Genomic DNA, 13201 nt, shown 5'->3' with positions numbered 1-13201 from the left:
TAATGGTGGGCGGTAAGTGTACGTGACACAGGCTAGTCAATAGTCAATTAGTCATACAACCTTCCTCAATGGGGAATCCGTGAAGAGATTTTGTTATACAATATTTTTCAATCTAGTTTGTTATCCAACTTTAACAATTGGCTTTGGTCAAATTTTACTGAAATTTGCCATTTTCTTTTTAAAACTGGTAGAAGTTCACAAAGAAATGATCAACTAAAACAAAGAAGGTTTTCTAACAAAATCAAATTTAAAACTTTGTGAATTACCAACTAATTGTTTGATCAACTTGATTAGAGTTGCTTAATAAAATTAATTTATGATTTCATATTTATGCGCGCAATTTAAACATCTCCCACTTTGAGTTAACATGCTTTTGGCATTTCATTTTCATATCTCGGTTAACAATGGGTTGAAATAATAGTATATAAAAGAAAAATTAAAATTGTAACAAAAAGAAAGAAAATTCAAAACTTAGTAAAATCAATATGGTGTTTGAAGTGTCAAACCAGCAAAAACAGAAAAAAAAAAAAAAATTTATTTACAAATTAACGAGTACACAAAAACATGTACCTAAAATGAGAATCGAAGCTCTGATTATACAGTGCTTGGGGGAATGATGAGTTGATTACTACTTTTGTCCAACTGAATCTGCAAAGTTTTCAAACCTCCCCCGCCGGATCTTCTCTTCCACAGACTGCCTTCGCCGCCGGCGCCCGGTTGCGGCGCCTTTTTAACCACCGGCAAAGGCGGATCAAGCTCATTGATATCCACTCCCCCGCCGCCACTATTCTCATCGTGAGAGTCTTTGTTGTTATTAACTTTTCTCGACGATCTTCTCGTGCAATTCCTGCTCGCGCGGCGGCATCCGGCGGCGGTGACGGTGGTCGGGGTTAAGCTCTTGCCGGCAAACAGCCTCTTCAGATTCGGGTTCTTAAAGGACTGGGCGGCGGCGGCGTTGTGATGGGGAGTGGGCCCGGGGAAGCCGAGGACTTTGTTGGTTCTCTTCACTTGGCCTATGCAGCTGACTCTGGGGGAGGAAGGGTCGTCGGAAAATGAAACGGCGGTGGCGGCGGCGGGGCTGCTTTTGTGTTGTGTTAGCTTCACGTCGTTGATGGAAACTCGACAGAGAGTTGGCAAGAAGGTAGCGGCGGCGGTGGTGGTTCTGTGGTGGATGTTGTGGTGGCAGAGGCGGCGAGGTTGGTGGCCGTGGCCCATTCTTTTATCTCCGGCGACTCTCTTTGGTTTCTCGGCGGTTTTTTCTACTGTTGATAGTTTGAGTGTGTGTATGTATGTATAGGGAGGAAGAAATTTTTGTTATATATTGTCGAGGATGATTTTGGAGAGATATCTAAATATTTGATGGGCTCGATTGGGGCAATAAAATAATATATAATATAATATTATTAACCTTGCTTCGGCCAACCTTTTAATATTTGTAAATTATAGAGAGAATATTAAATTGTTTAGTTCAGTTAGTTTGACTGATCATTCTAATTATAGGAAAGTCTCAATTGTTAGCTAGAGATATTAGTATTGTGTTGGATACGCGGTATTGGTGTGACATCAGCCCTTCGTTTATTTTTCAAACTCTTTGTAATGACTATGCGATTTTATAATAGTTGCTAGTTTTCTTTTCAAAAATAGAAAATAAAAAATTATACGAAAATCTTATCATGGTTCATTAATAATTAAGCGTTTTAGTATAAATAAAATAATTCTAAAAAAATAGTATAAATAAAATAAATTGTCAATTTTATAATTATGTATTTTTATCTTGTTTTTCAGCAATTCTCAATCGTTATTCTGTACAAATGGATGGACCATATCAATTGTCACCGGTCGATCACCCTAGTTATACGATAAAAAGTTATTATTGATCTCAACTCCTTATTAGAGTTTATCACTTTATCAATAGTTAAGTGTTTTAATAAAAATAAAATGCAGAGTTAATTTTATAATTATTACAAACTTTCAAATTTGTAATATTTATAAAACGGCCTCACGTTTTTCATCTTGATTATCAGCAACCCTCAATAGTTTATCTATCTAACTTGAATGGATAAGATCCATCATTATCTTTTACCGAGGAGCATGTTATATGCATTAATGAGTATTTTAAGATGAAATGAATAATATTATTTGTCCTGAATAAAACATGATTTTTGTACATAGATATTACAAATTATGTAATTATTGTCAATATTACAAATTATTTAATTACTGTCAATACTCTATCAATTGAACTCATATTACACATGAGCAAGCTCGACACCAAATTTTTTTTTAAATCACAGTACAATTCTTTAAAAAGTAAAAATTTATAAATTGAGAATCACAAATATTTAACCTAAATGATCGCTAATAATTGAGGGGATTGCGTTAACCCGAGGATAAAGAATTTTGAAGTAGTTCTTGAAAGACTTGAAGTCATGTAATGCAAGTCAGTCCTGTGGAGGACAAAGTAAAAAACTTAAAAAGAGCTAAAGCCAAACAAAACAAAACAAAACAAAAAGTGAAGACTGAAGAAGAGAAGCAAAAAGGGGTAGATTGAGTAGGAGTCAAGTCTTGTAACAAGTGTAGTGTTGTCTGGCTTTGGTGGTCAATATCATCATTTTCACTTCCCCTCCCCCACATATATGCTCATTGCAATTTCCAAAATATAGCTCAATAATCAGAAAGTTAAGTATGCGAATAACGTCTCAATAAATATCGAGATTCGAATTTCCACTGAGAGATGATGAGATCTTAAGAGGAAAAAAGACAAACACTCAAATCCTGTATTATTAAGACATATAGCACGATTTACCTCCTTTCATCCAGCCCGGTCACTGGAAGGGGACGAGGGACCCATATATGCTCATTGCAATCTCCTCCTATATGAAATATTTTACTTTTCTTTAATTAACAAAAATTATTGAGTTTCTTACACACTGCACCCTTGAAGTGGAGTTAAAATTACAAGGGGGGACCCATGGTGCCCATCTATTTGGAGTATTTTACAAGTTCATATTATGAAGTCAACTTTCATGTTTTCTAGACTAGAAGGGTAAACTTTATTTTTGGACCTTCAATTGGTGTTCTTTATAATTTTTTTTTTTAGTTGATGAGGAAATTTGTCTTTATAATATGAGAGTATGCACTGGGTAAATTTCATTATGAGAAAAAAGTTCAAATAGATTCTCCAATTTTACACCAAAATGTAATTAGATCCATGAACTTTAATTTTTGAAAGTGTAATTAAATATTTCAACTTGTTACAATTTATCAAATAAGCTCAATTTACCGGTAACCAACATGTCATCGGTATTTAGGTTAGTTGTCGGTGGCCGACATTAGCCACCGTAAATTACTGTTGACCGTCGTAAACTATCGTTGACCACATCAGAAGAGAAAAATCGGCAACCAATGAATGGTCGTCGACCTCTCCGCCGGAGAAGGCGACCAGATGGTTGCCCTCTCCATGCAACCAAATGGTCGCCTTCTCCAAGCAACCATTCAGTTGACCGTCGTCGATGTCGAGTTACCTGCTATTGTAGATCAATTACTGATTTTGGGATTTCAGTGCACAAAAATGACTTGTTCATGAGATGAATTGCACTTTAAAAAGGTTCATGGTCCTACTTGCACTTTGGTATAAAGTTAGAGGGTCAATTTGACCATTTTTCCTTTCATTTTTATGTAATAATTTACAAACTACACACAAAAAGTAAACCGCATTAAGATAAACTCAACTAAGAGAGTAAATAAATTTAGTTTCTAAATTGTTATTCTTAGTTTAGTCTAATATTCTCAAACTCCATTACCTTTCACGTACCTAAATTTCTTCTTAATTATAAACCTAACTACTAGTAGAACTTAAAGAGTACTTTTGAGAGACTAAGCTTATAACATCCTAGACAACTTAGGGGTCAACTTTGTTTAAATTTAAAAAACAATGACCACATTTCATAAATAATAATAATTAATAAGGGATCAAAAGTGCATGAAGATTTTTCATCACACAGCTCACCAACTTGATCTTCCAGGGGTGCATATTTTTCCTCTCCAGAAATTGATGGGTTTGGACTTCAAATATGTTTTGTAGAGCATATTTTAGGCATTGTTTGATAAATGAATTTTTGGTATAGTTTTTAACTTTTTAATTGACTTCAAATCTTAAATTGCTTAACTTGGTCAATGGCTCTTGCTTGTTTAAAAAAAAAAAAGTAAAAATAACAACTTTTTTTATTAAATATTGTTTAATTTTGATTTTTTTATTATTATAATGCATAATGACTAAATTTTTATATGTAATTATTATTAATTAATAAATTATTGAAATAAAATAAATTCTTATCCTTAAAAAAATCATTTTACATGTTATCAAGCTAAAATTAAAAATTAATTTTACTAACCACTCATATACAAGAAACTAAAACTACAAACTGATCAAACCAAGTAATACAATCAATTAATAGTGAAGTAATTGTTAATACAATCTGCTAACAACTACTTGCGAAATAAGATATTATTATTTATGATTTGAATGTCATTAATTTTGTTTAATAAACATATAGAGTTGAAATAAACTCTTATTTTGAAACACCATCCCTCACAAAATTTCACAAAATAAGTTACAAGCTTTTACTTTTTTTTTTTTTTCTTACTACTATAGCTGATTAACTGACACATTTTATCCATCCTTAATTCAACTCTAATTTTGTTCATATCTGCTTCACATTAAAAAAAATCCCAATTTTAAATTTCTTTTTCTACAAATATATTAAAAGAAATATATAACTATTTATTTAAACAGTCAAATATGTAAAATGTATTGAGAACACACACACATAGTCCCCTAGTGAGTAAAATCACATGTTCTAATTACTTTAGAATTGCACATTAATAACTAAAAATATAAAAACTATTTAAATACACATTTGTTCTTGAAAAGATTAGATAAAAATTACCAATTCATAAGTGAATTGTCCATTTCTCTCTCTATTGTTATAAATAAAATAACAATTACATGATGTGTGTATGGGAAGGTTCAAGTGAGATCACCTCATTCTGTAAAAAGTATGGACACATCCGCACCATTCATCTTGAGAAATCAAATGTTATGATATTACAATTACTAAATTTTCAAGTTTGGAATAATTACAAAATAGTCATCGCCCTTAAATTTTTTCAATAATTATAAAATTGACCACGCATTTTTTTCCTAAAACCTTCAACCATTGATGAACTTTGATAGACGGTTCAAATCAATTCCTACTTTTTACAAGAAGATCATATTATTGTTTGCGAGCGCACACAATATATATATATATATATATATATATATAAAATGTGTGTATTTTATTTATTAGGTTCATGCATGCATGAAAGGGTTTAAACTTCTCCACTTAGAAATCATGACCTTTTAGCATGTGATGTGTGGCAAAATAAAGTGGTCTCGAATTTATATTATTTACATACACAGATACATATATGTGTGTGTATATGTGTATAGTCAAAATAAAGTGGTCTCTCCACTCATGATTTCTCATTTCAATTATCTTGTCTGTATAAGTGTATAGATGTTCCTTTCAATTTCCATACTAGTGTATTTTAAATAGTCTCAGGTTATGGTCGATTCTTATTAAAATATAACATATTCAGTTAAGTAAATAAGCATCGTGCATTATATAATTAAATACATATAAAAATAGTAAAGTTATAAATAAATAAATAATCAATATGTCAGAGTCAACGTTACCTCCACTAAAGCTCGAACTCACCCCCTCCCATATGAGGTGCAACCGGATGCCAATAAACCACAAGGTCATTAGCTACTAAAAAATTGAACTTAGAACTTTGTGATTACCAAACTAATAGTCCGACTAACTTGATTGAATTTCCCCTCAAATCTTATCATTATTAGCTATTGGTGAAAATTAAAACTTTATTACTTATTAATTTATTTTGGACTACACTAATTAATGGCTTACTTTACTTTTACAAGATGCTATTCACTCATTAATTGTGTTCCTACTTATTTGTAAGGTTGGGAAGATTTTGGACATCTGCTATTATTAAGGCACAAATGATTAAACATGAGGGCCATGCACTCCATTCTCTCTAGTGTGAGAAAGAGTCTGATCAGATCAAATTTAGTCTGGATAATTTACATCTTTTTTTTATTCACTTTTATGTATCTTAGGTATGTAAAAATGTATTTAATTAACTTTGTTTATTAATTAATTTGATTTGTAATTGGTTAATTTACAAATAATTGATAAATATATGTAAGATAACACCGGCCATGTGCCATAAACAACACATTTAGTATAAGATTTTGCATGAAAAATTAATTAATTAGTTTTACTATTGTTCTTTTAGATTTGAATCAAAAGTGCCATGGTCGAAGACTATGATGGACACTAGCCACTAGGTGGTTGGTTTCATAGTTAATATAAAGAGGACAAATAATTTTATGATAATGTTGTGGGGTTTCGAACGTTAAAAGGCTTTACAAAATGAAGAAAGGCTTGATGGACATTTATGAAATAAGGACTAAAAGTAAAATAACACATGCAAATTTACTCTAAAAAAGAAATTAATTAATTAGAACAAAGAGGAGTCGAGAAGATAGTCGGCTGAATAGACCAAAATGCCCTCATATTTAACGTCATTTAAATAGATTTGTTGATGGAGGACAAAAAATTTGTCATACCACAATAATACTATGACCAATGAGGGATGCTCTGAAAACAGAATGACTAAAACTGAAATGTAAGATCAAATATGGAATTAACTCTTATTAATTTAAGATCAAATATGGAATTAACTCTTAATATAAAGAAAGAGAAATTAAATACTTTAATGACAAAGTTGTGGGATTTTGAATGTTAGAAGGCTTTGCAAAACAAAAAACGACATTTACACTCCAATGTGAAATGATGTTGATTTTGAAGAATGGATCTCCTCAACAAATCGAGTTATAAAAGTCTTCCTTGGTATGCTTTGTGGATGCAACACTTGTACAAATTGACCACTCAATTGCAATTTGCAACAATTCAAGATCACATTCTTCAAAATTGAATATTGGTTTTAGTCTTTATACATACACCGAAAATACAAAAACACTCTTTATTAGTGTTTTTTTCTCTCTCTTTTTATTTATTTTATTTTTATTAAAGAAATTAATTGGCCCCTCAAAATCAATTTTGTTAACAATTTTATTCATATTATCAAATCGTCATTACATTGAGGTGGTCGGCCAAGGAACAAGAACCATATCCCATAAAAGCAACCACAATAGTGGTTAGTTTCTGCTCAATTTTTTAGAACATAACTTATATGGAGGAGGGATTGATATGAGAGAGAATATTTGGGGGCTTCTTGCAAGGGGCTGATTTTTTGTAGGTCCCGCATAAGAGAGAAAGTAGAGAAGAGAGGCGCAAGCTTGCGTGTTTCGCGCACATACAGTGCATGGTGACGCGTTAACCGCTTTGTTTGTTTTTTTTCTTCTTCTCTTTTTTACGTCAGGCATGCTTTTTTATTTTTTATTTCCTCTTTTCCCTTCTTGTCTCTCCCTCCTCTATCTCTTAATTGGCATATCTAAAACCACCCCAAAAAAAAAAAAAAAACACTTATTGAGGCTGCTCTAACTTAAGTTCGGGTGAAATAAACTTTAAATAATGTCAACAAAAATTTCTGATCGGATTACTTATCATAACTAAGTACATTCATAATTTAACTTACACATTTTTTTTAATGAGAACTCCAATATTAATTCCTTAACGAACAAAAGTATGCCTTTTTTTCTTTCTGAAAACTTTAATATGATTATACATTTTAAAAAATAAAACATTAATCAACACGGTAAAAGTCTTTGTTGTCAACTGCTTAAATTTATTTCGTTGAATTATCAATTTGTCCCCTTTGTTTTAATTTGTCTTAATTGATATAATATAATTGATATAAAAATTTAATATTTTTAATTGAAATTAAGAGTAAATAAATTTTAATAACACACATCTGAATTCAATATAATCCATAAAATTAATGATATTTTAATTACACTTTTAATATAATAAATATTATAATACAATTATAAACTCTTATCACGCACCAAGAATAACTATAGCTAAGGGATTAATATAATGAAATTTAATTATAGCTAAGGGATTTAACTATAGTTAGCTAGCAACAAGTTAATTATAACAATATTTAATTATATTATAATATTAAATATTAAATTTATCGGATTTCTTAGACCATCTGTCCAATTAAGAATATATTAATTGGAATTGGCTGAATAATATAATGTATGCTATTAATTATAAGATTGTTGAATTTAGAATCACAATGACACACTTATTAATGGGGGCAAAACATAATTAGACAAATTATTCATTTTCAAACATTTCTATGTAAAATTAGTGTGCTAAAATGTTAGTTTTTTCGATTAGTCGGCCGTTAGTTACCAAAACAGTAACTAAGGCCTAATGGATAATGAAATTTAAAATAATTGGAGGGTCAATTCGACCAAAATGGAAATTAAAGAATAAATTGACAATTGCAAAACAACTGAGGAACAAAAATAATGATTTTTCCTTAGTTCTTATTACATTTAAATAATCTATATTATTGTACAATTTTTTTTACTATATATGTTAAATTAAATCGAATTAAACAAATTATTGAAACATCAAGAAATAAAATGAATATAATCAAAATTGATTAAAAAACACAATATACGAGCAAAAATGATAATTTGTGTAAAATAAAATCACATAAATAGTGAATTAAAAATAAGATTTTAATTCAAAACACTAAAAAATAAGTGAGATTACACATTTTTAATGTGTGATTAACAAAACATTAAATGTGTACTTTAGAAACTAAATTGGGAAATAAGAGCATAGCACATGGAAAGGATAGAGGTGGGTAGCATGTATGTCAGCCGACCAATTCTATTTTGTCGGCATGTGCACAGCACGTGAAAAGGTCCCCGCAACCTTTTCGTCAAATGTAATACTACTGTGTATTAGTGCTTTAATTTGCTTGTCTTTTTGGCTTAAATACACAGACCTTAGCATGTAATAAGATTAATTACTTTTTGTATTTCAAGTGTTAAAAGGCTTCTTTGTATTTCAAGGGTTTTTTATTTTTTATTTTTTTTATACTACTGACTCAGTCTGAAGCACAAAGAGTCAATAAATGACCACTCCCATCATCCATGTAGAAGTGTAAACTAGGACACCGAGTGCCACTAGACCACAAGGTCTTTGGCTGTATTTCAAGAGTTAAAAGGCAAAAACTGTGTAATTCTTCAGGCTTGATTATTGATAATATCAATTTGTTAATGAGTTAGAAATTTTAATGTAATTTTTTTCTTCGTTAAACCATCAGCGAACAAAGTTGCCCATAAGTTTGTCCGGGCAGCATTATATTTTAGTAAAATCACTAAAATAGGAGTTATTATTAAGTAGTCGCAAATTAAAATTAAAAACTTCTTTTGTTATATATTATATTTATGCACTATTAACAATACTACTATGACATACTATATGTGAAATACAGTATCAAAACACCCCCTCATGAATTTTAAAGTAACTGTATTATGAAATTTTGAACACGAAATTAATTAGGAGGGGTTTTCAACACATGTTGCTCCGATCCATATATTCACAACATCTAACAAATTATTAATTATTAGGACAAATTAATCAATAAAAAGATAAAGTAAATAATTTAAATAAAGTGTAACTCTTTAATAATTTGGAATTATATATGGACCGCACCTTTCTTTGTTGTTGGCTGAAGTTCAATTCAGTCAAACAACGTGAAGCTAAGGGCAATTTGTAATGATGGATTGATACATTATATGTATGTATGTATGTATGTATCTGTTGTGAGATTACAACCATTGATTATTACTAATATATATTCTGTATAAGCGAAGAAGACAAATTGATCACGTTGTTTATTAGTACGTAGTTGACCATCGACAATAGAATAGGACTGTTGTGTTGACTTGTTGAGCTACATGCATGCATGTTAGCAAATATCTCATATTTATTTAATACATAATTATACTCTATAGTATGTAGTTACATGAGGGAAACAAAACTAATTGTTACTCATTTGTCATATTTTATGTGTCTTATTTTATGTGTCTGGTTCAATTAATAATACTTGACTAAAGTTATTTACCATTCAATTTTTTTAAAAATATTAAATTAGTATTAATATATAAAATTTATATATTTAGAATTGAAATTACATGAGTATTATTAGAATATTTTTTAAAAAAGTAAACTTTAAAATTAAAGAAAAAGTACTAATTTAAAGAAAATATATATAAAAAGAAATAGTTTGGTTGATAAATGAATAGTAAATATGGTTGATAATATATTTTTTAACTCATAAAAAATGGTTAAAACAATTTAGGGGACGGCGATGTTGAATTCAAACTAGTGTAATATATTAAAATTGTGGTTTTCGGCACTATTAATAATAATTAATATAAATTTTTTTATTTATAATAAAGATATAAATTTGTTTATATTGAAAGTTAAGTTAGAATTTTACCAAATGAATGAATTAAATAGTAAAGAAATAATTACATGTGAATGGAGTTAGGTTAAGTTTCCACATTTCAATTATGACTGTGTTTGATGTGTTTGGCATTTTGTAAGTCTGAGATTGTCTTGGGACAACCTCAACATGCTTGTCTAGGCCATAAGTGGAGAATCAGTCATGGCCATATATAATTGTTCAACAATAATTATCGAAAACAATGTGACCAAAATAAATTTTAAAAAAAATTATTCGATATTTTAAAATTTATTTAAATGCACAAAAAATGATTTATGGTATAATACTAAAATTAGTCTTCAACTTTACTAATTTTTTAAAATTGATTTTTTTTGATAAATAATTTGACTATATTCTAGACTTAATTTTAGTAGTTATATATATTGAATTTAATTAGTCCACAATCCATAATTTCATTAAATAACTATTACCTCTAGGGAAAAAATTAAAGACAAGTTCAACTCATTAATTCATCTACCTTAAAGCACAAAATTTTGAGTGGCAATTTTTAGTGACAATTTTCAATGCAAGAATATAATCTATCTTCTTGAATGAAGTTCCATAAGTAGTCTTAGAGCACAAAATTCTACATTGTCTTTGTGTAAATTATCATTTTGCCATTAAAAATATATAATAGCTATTGAACATAATTATAAACTAAAAACTAAATTTGGTACCACCCCTAAAGTCAAACCCAAAATGTAACCAAATTATTTGTCAATGATTAATTTTAAAAAATTCACTGAAATTGATGATGACTAAATATGTTATTAACTATGAGTTATACATACTATGCATTCCAACTTTTGTATTTCCTATTTTTAAATAAATTATATGATTATTAACGTTAAGACACAATCTTTTTTTTCCTCTCATTTATTTAATAAGCGAATAATGCATTACGTACGACAAGAATATTATTCACAGAATGATCAAATTCTTAGCATTTTTTTCTTGGATAATGAATGAAGGGGCTAAGTTAGCTAGCGCGGCTATGCTTTCCTAGTGCATACAGGTTGTATAGCACAAGATTTTGGTTCTCAGATGTGTTGTTAAAGATCCCAATCAATAATGTTGCATTATTATTATTATTATTATTATTATTATTATAGGAATCATAATATAAAGAGAAAGAAGACAATTTAAGAAATGCCAATTGTAATCAAATTCGATCTATCCACACAAGAGGACACTATGCCCCAAACGTGGATTAGAATAGCTTTAATAATGCAACCAAATTAATATATAATTTTTGCATTCTTGATGTGATCCTCTGAATATTTTTATACTATAAAAACCTTGAATAATTCTTGTGTGAGACCGTCCACTATAAGACATGTATTACTTTTTAATTAAAATTAATGTAATACTTTTTTATTATGAGTGTATAAAAAATATATGACGTTTTAATTAAAAAGTATTATTTGTCCCACATAAGACGGTTTCATATGAAACTCACTCTTAAACGTAACCTTCTTAATTATTCTATTTTAGTATACGTTAGGGATTTTTAGCCTAGCAAAATCAACAGTGCGTAGGTGAACAAATTAGTGTGACTTATGAAGATTATTGAATAAGAAAAGACCTTTTTTTTTTATTATTAATATTGAATACGAATAAAGCTCTCTTAATATGTCAATGACTTTGTCGTTAAGTGGTATGAAGTGACTCTTCTAACTGGAAGGTCATGAGTTTGAGTCTCAGTGAATGCGGTATTGACTCCTCGTGTTTCAGTGAGCGCATAATTACTTTTACTTATCACATGTAGGGTTGGATTATTTTAATTTGTACCTACATTATTTTGATGATTTAGTGTATGTACCATTATACCTCCTCTTCTTGTATTACTTTTGAGTTCTTTTTAATAAAAGTTAAGTTTGTTAGAGAGTTTTGGATAGTAATACTTGGGTTGAGGGCCTGAGATTGTGAGTCTCTCTCCTTTTTTTTTTTTTAAAAAAAAAAAAATCAAAATAGTTATGGTTTAACATCACACAACTAACTAATTCAAAGATGTTTGGGATTTTTGTAATTAAGCAGTAGCACCAAAATGTCTGCTTGTGTTTATCAGTATATAAGATCCTAGTTGGTGACCATGTTGGGAAAAAATTCCCGACTCTCTCCGCAAATTATATGGTGGACCATGGTCCACAATGCATTGTGGACCATGATCATAGCTGATACTGCAGTTGTGTTGAACGGATACTGCAGTTGTGTTGAAAAGATACTGCAGTTGTGTTGAAATGAAACTGCAGTCGCACGGAACAGATGCCATTCATCCGTTCAAGACAACTGTAGTATCCGTTCAACACACCTGCAGTATCTTTTCAACACAACTGCAGTTCCAGATGGATGACACGGCATCTGTTCCGCGCAATTGCAGTTCCCTTTCAACACAACTGCAGTATCAATCATGACCCATGGTCCACAATGTATTGTGGACCATGGTCCATAGTATAACGACTGGACTCTCTCCCCTACATTTGATATTTCATTTATGGGATTTGATCGGATCAGGTCATCCTGGGACCTGGAACTATTGAGGCACATGCTGACCTAATTTTTAAGGTTGAGAGAGATTGACATTCATGTACCATTTACGAATTCAAACTAGTGAAGTATAGAATATATATTA

The 13201-nt window shown here is 30.0% G+C and overlaps 1 protein-coding gene across 1 annotated transcript; it reads right to left on the bottom strand.

Moving 5' to 3' along the window:
* Window positions 1–460: 460 nt before the first annotated feature.
* On the bottom strand, window positions 461–1336 carry LOC116002794. Its single transcript, XM_031242963.1, has one exon. The coding sequence runs from the start codon at window positions 1213–1215 to the stop codon at window positions 595–597; it is 621 nt and encodes a 206-aa protein (XP_031098823.1). The 5' UTR covers window positions 1216–1336; the 3' UTR covers window positions 461–594.
* Window positions 1337–13201: the final 11865 nt, after the last annotated feature.

This window comes from Ipomoea triloba, chromosome 13 (assembly GCF_003576645.1).
Source record: "Ipomoea triloba cultivar NCNSP0323 chromosome 13, ASM357664v1".
Taxonomy (NCBI): Eukaryota; Viridiplantae; Streptophyta; class Magnoliopsida; order Solanales; family Convolvulaceae; genus Ipomoea; species Ipomoea triloba.
Note: the sequence above shows the minus strand (reverse complement) of the source record. Positions and strands in the feature narration are given on the sequence as shown.